The 13989-nt window shown below is 44.0% G+C and overlaps 1 protein-coding gene and 1 long non-coding RNA gene across 2 annotated transcripts in view; both read left to right on the top strand.

Moving 5' to 3' along the window:
* Positions 1-6927, top strand: part of CAMK1 (calcium/calmodulin dependent protein kinase I) — a 142105-nt gene extending 135178 nt beyond the window's left edge. The window contains exon 12 of the mRNA XM_040359030.1: positions 5737-6927. Within this exon, the coding sequence (XP_040214964.1) occupies positions 5737-5840 (104 nt within the window). The 3' untranslated portion in view covers positions 5841-6927. The remainder of the gene's footprint in view (positions 1-5736) is intronic.
* Positions 6928-10477: 3550 nt separating this feature from the next.
* Positions 10478-13493, top strand: LOC120945145. The gene is made up of 2 exons (XR_005750540.1): positions 10478-12351; positions 12388-13493. It is a non-coding gene; the product is annotated as an uncharacterized LOC120945145 (long non-coding RNA).
* The last annotated feature ends 496 nt before the right edge of the window (positions 13494-13989 follow it).

Consider the following 13989-nt stretch of genomic DNA (forward strand, 5'->3'; position numbering starts at 1 on the left):
GTCCGTGGAAGGAGCAGGGTCTCGTCGTTGGTGTCTGTGGAAGGAGCAGGGTCTCGTCGTTGGTGTCTGTGGAAGGAGCAGGGTCTCGTCGTTGGTGTCTGTGGAAGGAGCAGGGTCTCGTCGTTGGTGTCCGTGGAAGGAGCAGGGTCTCGTCGTTGGTGTCCGTGGAAGGAGCAGGGTCTCGTCGTTGGTGTCCGTGGAAGGAGCAGGGTCTCGTCGTTGGTGTCTGTGGAAGGAGCAGGGTCTCGTCGTTGGTGTCCGTGGAAGGAGCAGGGTCTCGTCGTTGGTGTCCGTGGAAGGAGCAGGGTCTCGTCGTTGGTGTCCGTGGAAGGAGCAGGGTCTCGTCGTTGGTGTCCGTGGAAGGAGCAGGGTCTGGTCGTTGGTGTCCGTGGAAGGAGCAGGGTCTGGTCGTTGGTGTCCGTGGAAGGAGCAGGGTCTCGTCGATATTGGTGAAAGGCATAGTGCCTCATGTTTGGTGTGAGTGGGAGGAACAGTGTTCCATGGGTCGGATAAAGGCAAGCAAAGGGATAAAGGCATCCCACAGGCTGCTGTTTGGAGACCACTGCTCAAGACCAGGGGTCTCCAAGCATTCTAAACAAAGGGCCAGTTTACTGGGTTTCAGACTTTAGGGAGGAAGGACTGTGGCCAGTAGGAGTAAACAATATCTTACCCAACAGCCAGTGGCAATTATGCTAGTAGTGGTGCCTACTAAAGTGATTTCCAGCTACCAGGGTGATCTTCCAGCTATGGAACATGCATGTTTACGTTGGCATTGCATACTAGCTCATTATGAAATACTTGCCTTAGAACGAGGCGTCGCAGGTGATCCCGGTCCACATCAAGGGAGCGGACATTTTCCCTCGGCATGTCTTCTGGGTATCGCGGCTCCAGCACGGTGAGTGGCCGGAGCCGCGATGTCACTCCTGCACTTCTTTCCGGCAAGGTCCGACGTCTGCCAGACTTTTAGCCGAGAATCTCCAGAGCGCATGCGCCGCTGAAGTCGGTGGCTCATTGCAAGGGGAATATCTCCTAAACTGTACAGGTTTAGGAGATATTCTTTTTACCTTCAGGTAAGCCTTATTATAGGATTACCTGTAGGAAAAAGTAAAAAAAATAGGGTATACAACCACTTTAAGCAGATGACAATACATTTTGCTTGTTCAAGCTCTTTTAGGTTTGCCAACAGCCATGTATTGCAATGGCCCACCTGATTGGTTACAAAATCAATGGTTTGCTTAGCTTTTTTTTTTCCTACAAAGTAGTTTTGCTAAATCTAAATGACGGTGTACAATTAAAGGAAAGTATGTATGGGCAGCTTTACACCAGCTTGCAACAAAACCAGGGTAGCCCTTTAAGAACTAGTTGGCCTTGCTGGTTGTTCTTTTTAGTTGCGCTCATGGCTGCATAGCACACGTGTGATCTGATTATTTTGTGAGAAGTGCCTGATAACTGGCGTGAAAGGAGCTCATTGTGCTGGCCTGGCTTGTTGGAACCGTCTCCCTGCAGCCATGCACACCTAAAATAACAAACAGCATTGTGGATGAAAAATCCTCAATGAAGCGTTACAAGCGTGTCCCAGCGGTATTTTCTCATCAATATGGATGGGAACGCAGACTTGGGCCAGAGGTTGTCACCAATGGGAATATCTGCTTAGTGTGATGCCAAGACTCCGAGGCCAGGAATTTACCCCTAGACTCATGTTGGATGTACAGTAAGATATATACATAGCACAGTAATGATTCTGCTGGCTCAGCTCCTGTCCTGGTCTAACCTTCATCGTGTGCGGCTAGGAGCGGACTTCCCCAAGGCTGAGAATGTGAAATCTAGTTTAAGAATTCTAGATTGTAGCACATTAGTGTCATTATTATTCCTCTTTTTTTTAATGTATAGTAAACACATCACTTGTTGGGAACCCAGGTCTGAATTATTATTTCTAGTCCTGAGTCGGGGTTTCTTGCGTTGCAGAGCAGCTACGTCATTGCAGTCTATAAAAAGTAATCGCATGAGCTTGGTGGTAAGATTTACTAAACTAATGATGTGTTTTCACAATAGTAATTCTGCTCAATGTGAATGAAACCACATTTGGTGTATGTGTTTGGATGAGGAGCCAAGGTGTGAAGCTAACATCTACGCACATGCGCCCGGATTCACAAAGCACTTGCACCGACGTATCTCCACATACGCCGCGTAAGTGCAAATATGCGCTGTCGTATCTATGCGTCGGGCCCACAAACTAAGATACGCCTAAAAACAGGCTTCATCCGACCGACGTAACATGCCTACGCCGGTGTAGAGTGGGCGCATATTTACGCTGGATGCATTTGGTACTCCCATTGATTTTCTACTCACATATGCAAATGAGGGAGATATGCCGATTCATGAACGTACGTGCGCCCGACGCAGTGCGCGTAAAGTCATACGTCTGGCGTAAAATGATGCCCCATAAAGGAGGTGTAACTCGGCAGCATCCAAGGGCTGCACCACAAGCCGACGTATTTTACGTAGGACGTGAATATGACTAGGCGTAGGTTACGTTCACGCCGTAGTCAGTGATCCGACGTATCTTGGGGAGTAGTTCCGACGTGATTCTGAGCATGCGCACTGGGATGCGTCCACGGGATGGCGCATGCGCCGTTCCTTATACGTATCTGTCTGGCGCTCGGCCCATCATTTGCATGGGGTCACGCCTCATTTGCATGGTTTACGCCTAGAAAACCCAGCGCCGTTTTGGCAGTACTGGCTTTGTGAATTCAGTGCTTGCCTCTCTACGCTGCATCGGCGTAGCGTACAGGAGATGCGCTACGGCGGCGTAAATGTGCGCCTCTCTCGAGTACACGCACAAAAATACACTTTAAAAAAAAAAAAAAAAAGTCCTTGTGGTCAAGGACCTGCCTCTGCTGTCTGTCGAGGGTGCCTGGATCACAAGACCAAATTGGAAATCTTTTAGCGAACACAACCGTTCACCATGTAAGTGTTTTCTATCTGCTTAAAGTTGGGCTTCAAAACTGGAGCAATAAACAGGCAATGCACAAATGATGAAAGGGTTTATTTTTCCCGGCTTGGCTTTACCAAATGTGCGGTTCCCACATCTGGCCTTAATTCATTTGTTTGTGCGATGTTTTGGTACGTGTTCAAGTTCCTAATGTAATTCATGCAGGCTTCTGCACCTTTCATAGTCTGTCAATTGACAAGCATTTCAGAATATGGATATATGTTTAAAGGAGAACTTTTTAAATGTTCATAATAGATAGATCGAACAACTTGACCCCAAAGAAAGTTAGACAAAAATAATTATTATGGCCCTAATGCTCATACATCTGCAAAAGATCTGTGGTTAGTCAAGCCTCTTTTGCATGCCCTAGCTGAGCAAATATCATGATGACACAATCAAAGGGGGGCACAGACACCCCCTTGAATTTGTTCTGCCCAACTGCCAGGCATTACAGAACCACATGGTGGCGTGGTCCGTCTCAGCCACTGGATTGCAAACTGTATAATCGCAAAAGAATCGGAGTGCGTGATACTTGTGTGAGAGGGACACTATGGCTTTGTGAGCATCTTCCATGGTCACCGGGGATAGTTCAGACTTGTTCCTATCATACAGATGTATGCAACAGATGAGTGTACACTATGCCTATGCTTCTTGGGAATTGTTAGAAGAGCATTCAATAGACAAATCTGCTGATTTTGTTCCATTAATTAAAGCAAAAAAATACTTGCTGCTCCCACACGTGGCTCAATATTCACAGCTGTAAAGGCCCGTTGGCCGTAATTGTCTGAGGGACGTGTTGTGTCACATAATCTGACCGTGTGTAAGCTCCATCAGACAATTGTTGGCTGAATTACCGACAACAAATGTTGGCTGTTCACACTCACCAACTGTCTGGCGTTGCCCAAAGGGTGGTGCTAAAGAGCAAATGAAAATGTGCGGTGTGTATGCATTCATGTCAAGTTCATGGCCAACGCCCTTCGGCCCAAAATCCACGGAAAAGTCTGATGGAAGTCCGATAGTGTTTACGAGGCTTTAGAGTAACTGTACAACCTTGGTTTCTTTTGAACTGCCTTTTTATGTTGCTATAACTGTATGCGGATAATCTACATCTCTCCACATTTAGACACAGGCCAAGTGGTCCAGCAACAGTCCAGTGACAGTAAAAGGAATAAACTAGAACACTGCCAGAGGCCATACATGAATTAACCACATCAGAATCAGATTACAATATTTATGTAAATGGTGGTCTGTTAATCAACATTAAACCCACTACACCAATGGTCTCTAAATAGTGGGCCGTATGTGGCTCTTTGCCTGCTTTTATCTGGCCCATGGGGCACCGTTCCTCAAACACACGCACACCAATGATTGGGGGGGGGGTACCGTTCCTTGCACGCACCAGTGATGGGGGCACCATCCCTCACACAGATGCCAATGAAGGGGCACCATTCCCTCCACGAATACAAATGACGGGGCACTGTTTGTTATAATCTCCATGGCATTTTATAATCCCACTGGCCACAGTCTAGCCCGAGCATTGTAAAACTGACATTAACAGCCATGACTAGGCATTATGGAGGGCCATAGTTTGAAGTCCCCTGGTCTAGCCCCTTTCAAGCGTTGACTGTAAACTGGCTGTTTGTTTAGAAAGTTTGGAGACCCCTGCTCTAGACTAGCCTTTCTTTAACTTTTATACCACAGAGGAACCTTTGAAAAAGGTTTCAGGAAATCCCCACTCAAAATGATATCTATGTATTCTATGTACAATCAAGTGATAAGCAGGTGGTGGAGTTAAAAAATAAATAAATAAGAAAGAATAAAGGAGATGTAGTTAAATCCCCATTTGCTCTATATTGGGTGCCTCCAATTTTTTGAAATAAAGGGCCAGTTTACAGTCTTTCAGACTTTAGGTGGGCAGAATGTGGCCATTAGGAAGTAGAAAAGGTCCTGACTTCAGTGGCATCAAACAATGCCCCAACTTTGGTGTCAGTGGAAGGCATTGTGCCCATCGTTCGCATCATTGGGAAGGAGGAATTGTGCACCCTTTATTGGTGTTGGGAGGACGGCGGCAGGGATTCAACCCCATTGTTATCGGTGAATGAAAGAGTGCCACAAGGGCTTGATTAAAGCAAGCAAAGAGCCCCCGGACCATAGTTTGGAGACCTTCATTGTCGCAAACAATTCTCAGTGGTAATCATGGAATTAATAATAAACATGGGCAGAAAAAACTTGGAGAATTGTAGCAACCCATTACATATGTGGTCAGTGTAGACTAATCAGTTGCTGCTCCATTCCCTCAACACCTTAGAGTACCACAGAACCCTGGCTACTGTCACCAGATATGAAGAGCGGGTGTTTCAAGGCGCCTGAATGCTTTGCCACCTACATTAAAGAGAATTCTGTGTATCTCTCGAGTTTAAGAAGATCTATTGTGCAAGTCAAGACTGGATCTTGTGTCTAGAAGGAGGGATGCACAATTATTGACCAAATTTAATGTTTGAGATGGAGAAGTCAGGAGCTGAGTAAAATTTACATACGGAATAACCCTAATTTCAGGCCTCCTAGGAATCTCTGCAAAGCATGTGAACATTGATGCAGGGTCGCAGGCACCTTTTTTGGATGCCATCTTTTCATGTCTGGTGATAGTTTAGAGCGGAACATAGGTTCAGTTAATAATCTTTGTAGTATAGCTGTGTGATGGTCTTTTTTTAATTTGTTTTTGTGTCACTGTTTTTAAATTACAGGGTCCCTTTCAGACAACTGTCAAGACTGCTGTTCCCAAAAATCTCCTGAAAACAACTCCCTAACATACACCACTCATCACTGCCCCCAATCCAACCGGGTCTAGGAGTGATCGAGGTGCATCTGGGATACAGTGCCACAAGAAGTAAAGGAAGGCGGCCTAGTTGAGTGTTGACCAGGGCTCGCCAACTACCAAGGGCAGACCTTCAAGCAAGGACAGGCCTTACTTGTCAAACCACGGGGGGTGGGAGTGGGCAGAGTGGGCACTGGAAAGAGGCAGAATCAGGCCCATCTGTGTGTGTGTGTGTGCGTGATCGTTCGTGAGCGTGTGTGTTTGATGACGAGCAATTGCGGGCCTGATGGGAAGATGGAAATGTTTACAGATAATCAAAGGGCGTCCTTGTTTTTGTAAAATGTTGCCTGCACATGTACGTGGGTGTGGGAGTGTTTAATTTTTTTTCTGTATCAAGGTATAGACTCTCGCTGCTGTATAATTTGGCTTCCAGTGAAGACAATTTTTGATTATGCTAGGAAGAGAACGAAGTCTGGAAGGTCCAAAATGGCTCCTAGCTGGTTCAAGGACACCACAAAGTTTTTGTAGCGGTGAAACACTAGGTGGGGTATCATCCATTTTTCTACGTGGTGGACTATGAAAGTGGTCTAAGAACAAGGGGCTTCTGCTTAATCTATCTTTTGGAGGCTTTTACATCGGTGAAGGTTTTACCTGTTCTTCCAGGTCTTGGGCGTGTTTTCAGGCTTTATTTTTTGTTTTCTAATTTGGTGCAGGTGTCCATGTGCATTCTCTGCACCTCAAAGTGAAGTTATGACAATGACCAACGTTTCAAAAGGAAATGCGCTCTTGTACTTATTGCAAGGCCTTCTGGGTATTTCTACCATTTTGATGACTTTTTGTTTTGTGTCTAGTGATGATAAAATGCAAAAAATGTTCTATGTATCTCTTGAAATTTTAACACGTTTTATAGCGACAAATCTGCTGGGCCAACCAGTATTACCAAGTCAACCTTGTACGGGTCGATGTGATGGATGAGGGTTGAAATCTCTTACTAGGTTTCTTCTGTTGATCTGTAGCCAAATATAGAGTATCCAAAGGGACATCTTAAAGCATACCAATTTGCAGGTCGTCTTTGTTTTTTTTCTCAAAACCGATAAATTCATACTTTGACCATCAACTTTTTACCTGAAGGGGAATTAAACTCACTGATTTAATTTCTCAAAACTATATAATTCAACGCATGCTTTGACGAATAGCTGTTACTAGTCTGCTTATATTGGCTCTTAACCAAACCATCAAATAAATGGTGTCAATAGTTGATCAGATGTGCAGTACCATGCCAACTGCAGATCAAACAGAGGCTAAGAGGTCAGATTCCTTGGATTTAAAAGCGGAACTACACCCTCCAATCATTTTAAGTGTCGTATGTGGTTATTTACGAAAGCCAAATCTACTTTGCACTGAAAGTGCACTTGGAAGTGCAGTCACTGTAGATCTGAGGGGGACATGCAAGGAAAATAAAAAACAGCATTTTAGCTTGCACATGATTGGATGATAAAATCAGAGCTTCCCCTCATTTCAGATCTACCCCCTCAAATCTACAGCAATTGCACTTCCAAGTGCACTTTGCACTTGTAGTGCAAAGTGGATTTGCCTTTCGTAAATAACCCCCATTGGTTCCTTTTTGAGAGGCCACCAAACCAGCCAGTTATAAAATGCTGCAAAAAACAGGATTATGTCAAATGCACCATGAACTTGGTGCAGTAAGTGACATTTCTGGGATTGTTCTGTAAATTGTTCATTCTTGCAAAGGAAGTAACATTTAAATTGGTGGTGTGAGATCCTTTTTTTTTAATAACCTTAAAGTCCAACCAGGAGAGCCCCCTACCCAACCCTAATTGCTCCAGGAATAAAGAAAGAAAAAAAATGAACAAAATACTCACCCAAATCCAGTCATATGACGGGCCAGGTTCTGAGTCTTCAGACTTCACAGGACCTTCAAGGGCATGAAGACTGCAGGGACCACGGCCACTGCTAGGTGGAAGGCCCCAGTCTGTATCGCTGGTTTTTGTTGAAGAGGTGCACAGGGGGTCAGAAAGGTGTGGGAGTTATTTCTTGGGCTATAAATTGTAAAGTGGCTTGTTTGGCATATATAAAATAAATGTACAACATTTTAGGTCCCTTTCACACTACTGTGACTTCACCGCGTGTTGTGGTTTTGACGTGATTTCAGGGAGGTCTATGAACCTGAACTCTCATCAAAGTCGGACCAAAGTAGTGCAGGGACTACTTTAAAGTCAACACGACTTGAAGTCGTACGAATATGAATGGTAATCATGGGGAATGACTTGTCTTGCGACTTTGCAGTCCCAAGTCGTAGAACAAGTCGTATTAAGGCCCCATGTACACAGGACGCTGCTAAACGTACGTTTAGAGGCAGTTGGACGCTTTTTTCAACTCCTCCTGAACTCCTTTAATGTTATCCTATGTGACCATGTACACCAGGGGTGCCCAACCTTTTGACGCACGAGGGCCACTTAAGCGAATTGGTAATTGGTCGCGTGCCACAATCAGAGGAGTGGATGGAAGGCAGGTCCGTGTCCGCTCTGCACATGCAGAGCAGACACAGCCTAATAGGATTGGAGGTAGGACGCAAGTTGGTTTACATCTACGACTCCTTAGAGGTGAATGGAGGGTCCAATTGGGTCAGACTGACCATGTGAAAGGGGCCCATGGCTGCTTTCACACTGATGCTCTGAGGTTTACAGGCACCACGGGTGCAAGCCAATGTAACTTTTGGCTTTTCTGCACTTTGCAATAGACTTCCATTATATTCTGCAGGTTTGGTGCACTTTCAGAAGGCTCGCCAAACTCTCAGGTAATATCAGAAGTCTATGGCTCAGTTCAGGTAACCCACAGGTGTGTTGCTCTGCATCTGTGGATTTTAGTAACAAACTGATCTTTAACCACTTAAGCCCCGGACCAATATGCAGCCTAAAGACCCAAGGTGTTTTTACAGTTCGGGACTGCGTCGCTTTAACAGACAATTGCGCGGTCGTGCGACGTGGCTCCCAAACAAAATTGGCGTCCTTTTTTCCCCACAAATAGAGCTTTCTTTTGGTGGTATTTGATCACATCTGCGGTTTTTAGTTTTTGCGCTATAAACAAAAATAGAGCGACAATTTTGAAAAAAAAGCAATATTTTTTACTTTTTGCTGTAATAAATATCCCCCAAAAACATATATAAAAACATTTTTTTTCCTCAGTTTAGGCCGATACGTATTCTTCTACCTATTTTTAGTAAAAAAAATCGCAATAAGCGTTTATCGATTGGTTTGCGCAAAATTTATAGTGTTTACAAAATAGGGGATAGTTTTATTGCATTTTTTATTTTTATTTATTTTTTACTACTAATGGCGGCGATCAGCAATTTTTTTCGTGACTGCGACATTATGGCGGACACTTCGGACAATTTTGACACATTTTTGGGACCATTGTCATTTTCACAGCAAAAAATGCATTTAAATTGCATTCTTTATTGTGAAAATGACAGTTGCAGTTTGGGAGTTAACCACAGGTGGCGCTGTAGGAGTTAGGGTGCACCTAGTATGTGTTTACAACTGTTTGGGGGTGTGGCTGTAGGAATGACGTCATCGATCGTGTCTTCCCTATAAAGGGAATGACGCGATCGATGCGCCGCCATAGTGAAGGACGGGGAAGCCGTGTTTACACACGGCTCTCCTCGTTCTTCAGCTCCGGGGAGCGATCGCGACGGAGCGGCTATAAACAAATAGCCGCGCCGTGGTCCCGGATCGCTCCCCGAGCGGACCCGACCTCCGCATGTAGCGGGGGGGGTCCCGATCGGACCCCCCACCCGCTAATAGGCGAGGACGTACCTATACGCCCATGTGCCTGTACGTGCCATATTGTGGACGTATATGTACATGGGGTGGTCCTTAAGTGGTTAAAGTGGAGGTTCCATCAAAAAAACAATTTTGCTTTAAACTGTAGCTTACGACTAAACAAGAAAAAAAAAAGAAAATTTATTTTTTTACTCATCTGGAAATGCCTGTTGCTATGCAGTCCCACGAAATCTGCCTTTGAAACCACCTAGGATTCTGACATCATCTCCCTCTAATGCTCCTGGGAAATGTGTGTCATCATTTCCCAGGATGCAGTGCGCTACCCAATTATCACTCCCCATCCAAGACTTCCAGGAAGTAAATGCCTGTAGGCTTCACAATGCCCACAAGCAAAATGACAACGGTGTAGATATAGTTTTATAAACTATATTTTTTGAATATCTATGCGGATCGGCGGCGGATTGTAAAATAGTAAGTGACCAGATTTATATTATAAAAACGCAGGATGAAAGGACATGCATTTAAAAAATGCTAATTGTGGTTGGAACTCCGCTTTAATAACAGTATTCTATTCTATTACATCCCAGAGCAGGAGGTCGCGGGCCACTGGTTGGGCACTCCTGATGTACACAGTCTCGTTTATTGCCGTTTTTAGGCAGTTGCGTTTTAACAGCATTTCTTTAAAAGCAAAAAAATGGGTTCAGACGCAGAAGACTTCAACGTTTTAGATGCCGAACACGTCTAAACATGGTAACCCGCGTTTATAGGCGTTTTTTCATTTTTGGCCATTTAAAAAAATATATATAATTATTATTATTATTTTTTTTTTTAAACGCTTCTAAACGCAAACGCGGCTAAACTGACGTTTTAAACGTGGGTTACTATCTGTCAGGTTTAATCATTTAGGAGCAGTTGTAAAAGCGTCCTGTGTACATGGAGCCTAAGTGTGGAAGGGGGCCTAAAATCTTTTGTAAAAAGTAAAACTAGATTTGGTTCGACAATCTCTTCCATACCATTCACACACATCTGCGGTGGACAATTTATACGGTCTGGTGCTAAAGTTAAGCAAGCATTGTCCTCCCCTAACTTAGACCAGTGGTGCGCTGCGGAAATGGTAGAACGAACTGTGCCATTTCTCTGCCACCCCAAGTCTCAATTTTGCCATTCTATTGAGTCCCTTAAAATATAATACCTGATCTAAACATTTATTGCTGAAAATTGGTCCTGTAAAGGGCAGAGAAAAAACAAAAATCCAATCTCAAATGCAGACCGTTGTCAGAAGTGCTTATTATCACAGAGTTTTCCAAGTCTCAATGTCCCGAGGCCACCCACACTTCAATGCAGTCGTCCAAGAAGCTGACTATTTCAATATGATCTATCTATAACAAACTCGCGCAGGCATTTTTGATTGTCAGGCTTTTTGTCAGTGGACTTGGAAAGCAGTTTGGAAAAGATTTCTCTCCTATTCAATGAGAACGTAGAGTGCAGGATGTAATTAAATGTTTTTTTTACCAAATTACTGTAACTGGAGCAAAATTGATCGAATGCATTTTATTGGAAGGCCAAGTGGGTCCTATAGGAAAATAGTTACCGGGTTACTTCTCTTTTTAATCATCTCAAAGGAATTTCTTCTAGAGCATTCCATTTTTGTTTTTATTTTTTATAGAGTTTTCCAAACGATACATTCCTTTTAAGCCATATGTAATTGCCAAATACTATTATCCCTATAAGTCACTAGGGCCCCCCGGTGTCTCTGGGACCCACAGCAGTCATGTGTTGTGGCTTTAGTTATAATGGTGGAAATCAACTGTAAATTTCAAATGTAACTCGTACAAAAAATAACAGCGACAATATTCCCAACTACACCTAGGTTCACACTGCTGCAGGATTGAAATTGCGAGTTCAGCTCAACTCCCATGATTTCATACACTCATGTCGGTCCCGAATTCAGGGACATCTGTGTGGGTTCCAGCACAGATGTCCATTGAAATCGCACTCAAAGTTGCCAAAAGTAGTACTGAAACTACTTTCGGGAATTTGTGCAGCGCCACAAAGTCGGCATCGCACCGATTCAGACGGTGCCATTGCTGCCAATTCGGCATGTAATTTGAGAAATCGCATCATTGTGAACCTAGGCTTAAAATCTAAAATCTAAAATTGTGATTGTGTGGTCAGTTGCAGCCAAGTCTATATTTTTGTCATCTTTTTAAATCTACTTTTTTCAAGCTGGGAGATGCTTGCAGGGGCAGTCTATGGCCAGCTTTTGACCCCTGACTGGATTTAGAGAGTGGGATTGGTGATCGCAATAGCTAAAAATCACTCATTGGTATACATCAGGAGATTGTATTAAGGCTTTTTCAACCTAAATCCCAATTAAATAAAAAAAATTATTATAAAAAAAAAAAAAATTAGACAAAAAGGCTCCAAAAAATTAGAAATGTTTTATTTATTTTTTTACTTACCAGAAATGGCTGTTGCTAGGCAGAGCGTCCTAATCTGTCACTTCCTATTCCGCTGTAGTCTTTATTCTTCCCCTTGCGGTGCCCCCTGAGAAATGGTGTTTTCTGGGACCTTGTGTGTGTCCCAGGAGACCGCCGCCCATTCACAAAGCGCTGCGCGACAGGAAACGGGCAGTTAAGCTGCCTGTTTTTCCCTTACGGAGTATGGCAGCACCGGGACCTGGTCCGAGGGACAGATTGGCCTTAGGCAGCCGACATCGCGGGCACCCTGGACAGGTAAGTGTGCTTATTAAAAGTCAGCAGCTACAGTGTTTGTAGCTGCTGACTTTTAAATTGTATTTTTACAGCTGGACCTCCGCTTTAAGCTTTGACAATAAATCTTAAGGCCGGGTTCACATATGTGCGACTGCAGTTTGCAGTCCAGGGTCTGGTGCATTCATGTACACCGGTTCAGGTGCAAATTTTTTACCTGAATTCGCACCTGAACTGGACCAAAAAAATAAACGCACTGTGGCTGCCACGAACATGTGTAAACCGGCTCCATTGAGAGACTGTCACATTCACGTCATGCAAATTAGATACGGTTTAAAATGCATCCAATTTGCACATATGTGAACCCAGCCGATTGGTTACTATGCAGAGTTGCATCATATTCTGTGTGCTCCAATTTTAGTTACACCCCCTTCAAATGCCCCCTCTTGAGTGGCATTTGTGAACAGATCTGTTTGTAGTAGTAATTTCCCCTCAATTTCCACTTTTTTCATTTTGCGTCTCCAAGACAGGACCGCAACAAATAACCTCCTTTAATTCCTACTCCACCCAAAAAAAAAAAATGTTTTGGCTATGTACACACTTTAATCTCAGACAGCATTTAGAACGTGATGGTTTCTAACCCTTCCCTACTCCATCTAAAAGTAACTTCTTCTTGGCGTTTGGCTTTAATGAGCATCAAACTAATCTGGCTCAAGTTTGAATTTTCTGCCCGGCGGAACCTTCTGCCACGGCCGTCTATCTTGGCAGGAAATCCTGAAAGCCAATCAGGAATCGGACGAAGAGTTGATGAGTCAATGTCGATTCTTTGGCACCAGTCGGGGCTTTTCCCATATGTGTCTGTGACATGCGTTTTCACTGCTAACCCGGCAAGCTTCTCTGGACCGTTCTGCCTGTCATGAACCCATGCCATTTCATGATAAAAGCATGTTTAATGAGGATTTTTCTATAATAAAAAAAAAATATTAAAGTATATTTTATTGTTTTTATACTAAACCTATTGCTGCGAAGGAGCTCTGTTAGGCTTTTGCGGTGGGGTGGGTCACTGGTGGCAGCAAAAGGGTTATAATGGAAGTTTTCCTCGGTGATACTTATGTTTAGAACTTGCGTTCATTGTATTTGTATATACATGTATAAATGATGTTTTTCTGGAACCCGTGTCCTATGACTTTTTTTATTTTCTTTCAAGTGTAAAGAGTGGATTTATATCTCTGTGTTTACAGTAGAAGGGATTGGACAAGATTGGGAACTGCCACTGCAAAGGCCAGGATAGAACTCTGGGAACGGCCACTGCAAAGGCCAGGATAGAACGCTGGGAACGGCCACTGCAAAGGTCAGGATAGAACGCTGGGAACTACCACTGCAAAGGTCAGGATAGAACGCTGGGAACTACCACGGCAAAGGCAGGATAGAATGCTGGGATCTGTCACTGCAAAGGCCAGGATAGAACTCTGGGAACTGCCACCGCAGAGTCAATCTGAATGTCAGAGGTCATCTGACAAATGCAGCTCTGGAAACTGCCTGACTTGGCACACTGTCTCCCAAACCCAGAGTTTGCCTAACAGTATCAAATAACCGATCCCTCTTGTTAAAGCATATCTAAACCCAACAACAAATATATTTTATATACTTCAGCTTACCAGACCTTAA

Source organism: Rana temporaria, chromosome 7, assembly GCF_905171775.1.
Source record: "Rana temporaria chromosome 7, aRanTem1.1, whole genome shotgun sequence".
NCBI classification, from domain to species: domain Eukaryota; kingdom Metazoa; phylum Chordata; class Amphibia; order Anura; family Ranidae; genus Rana; species Rana temporaria.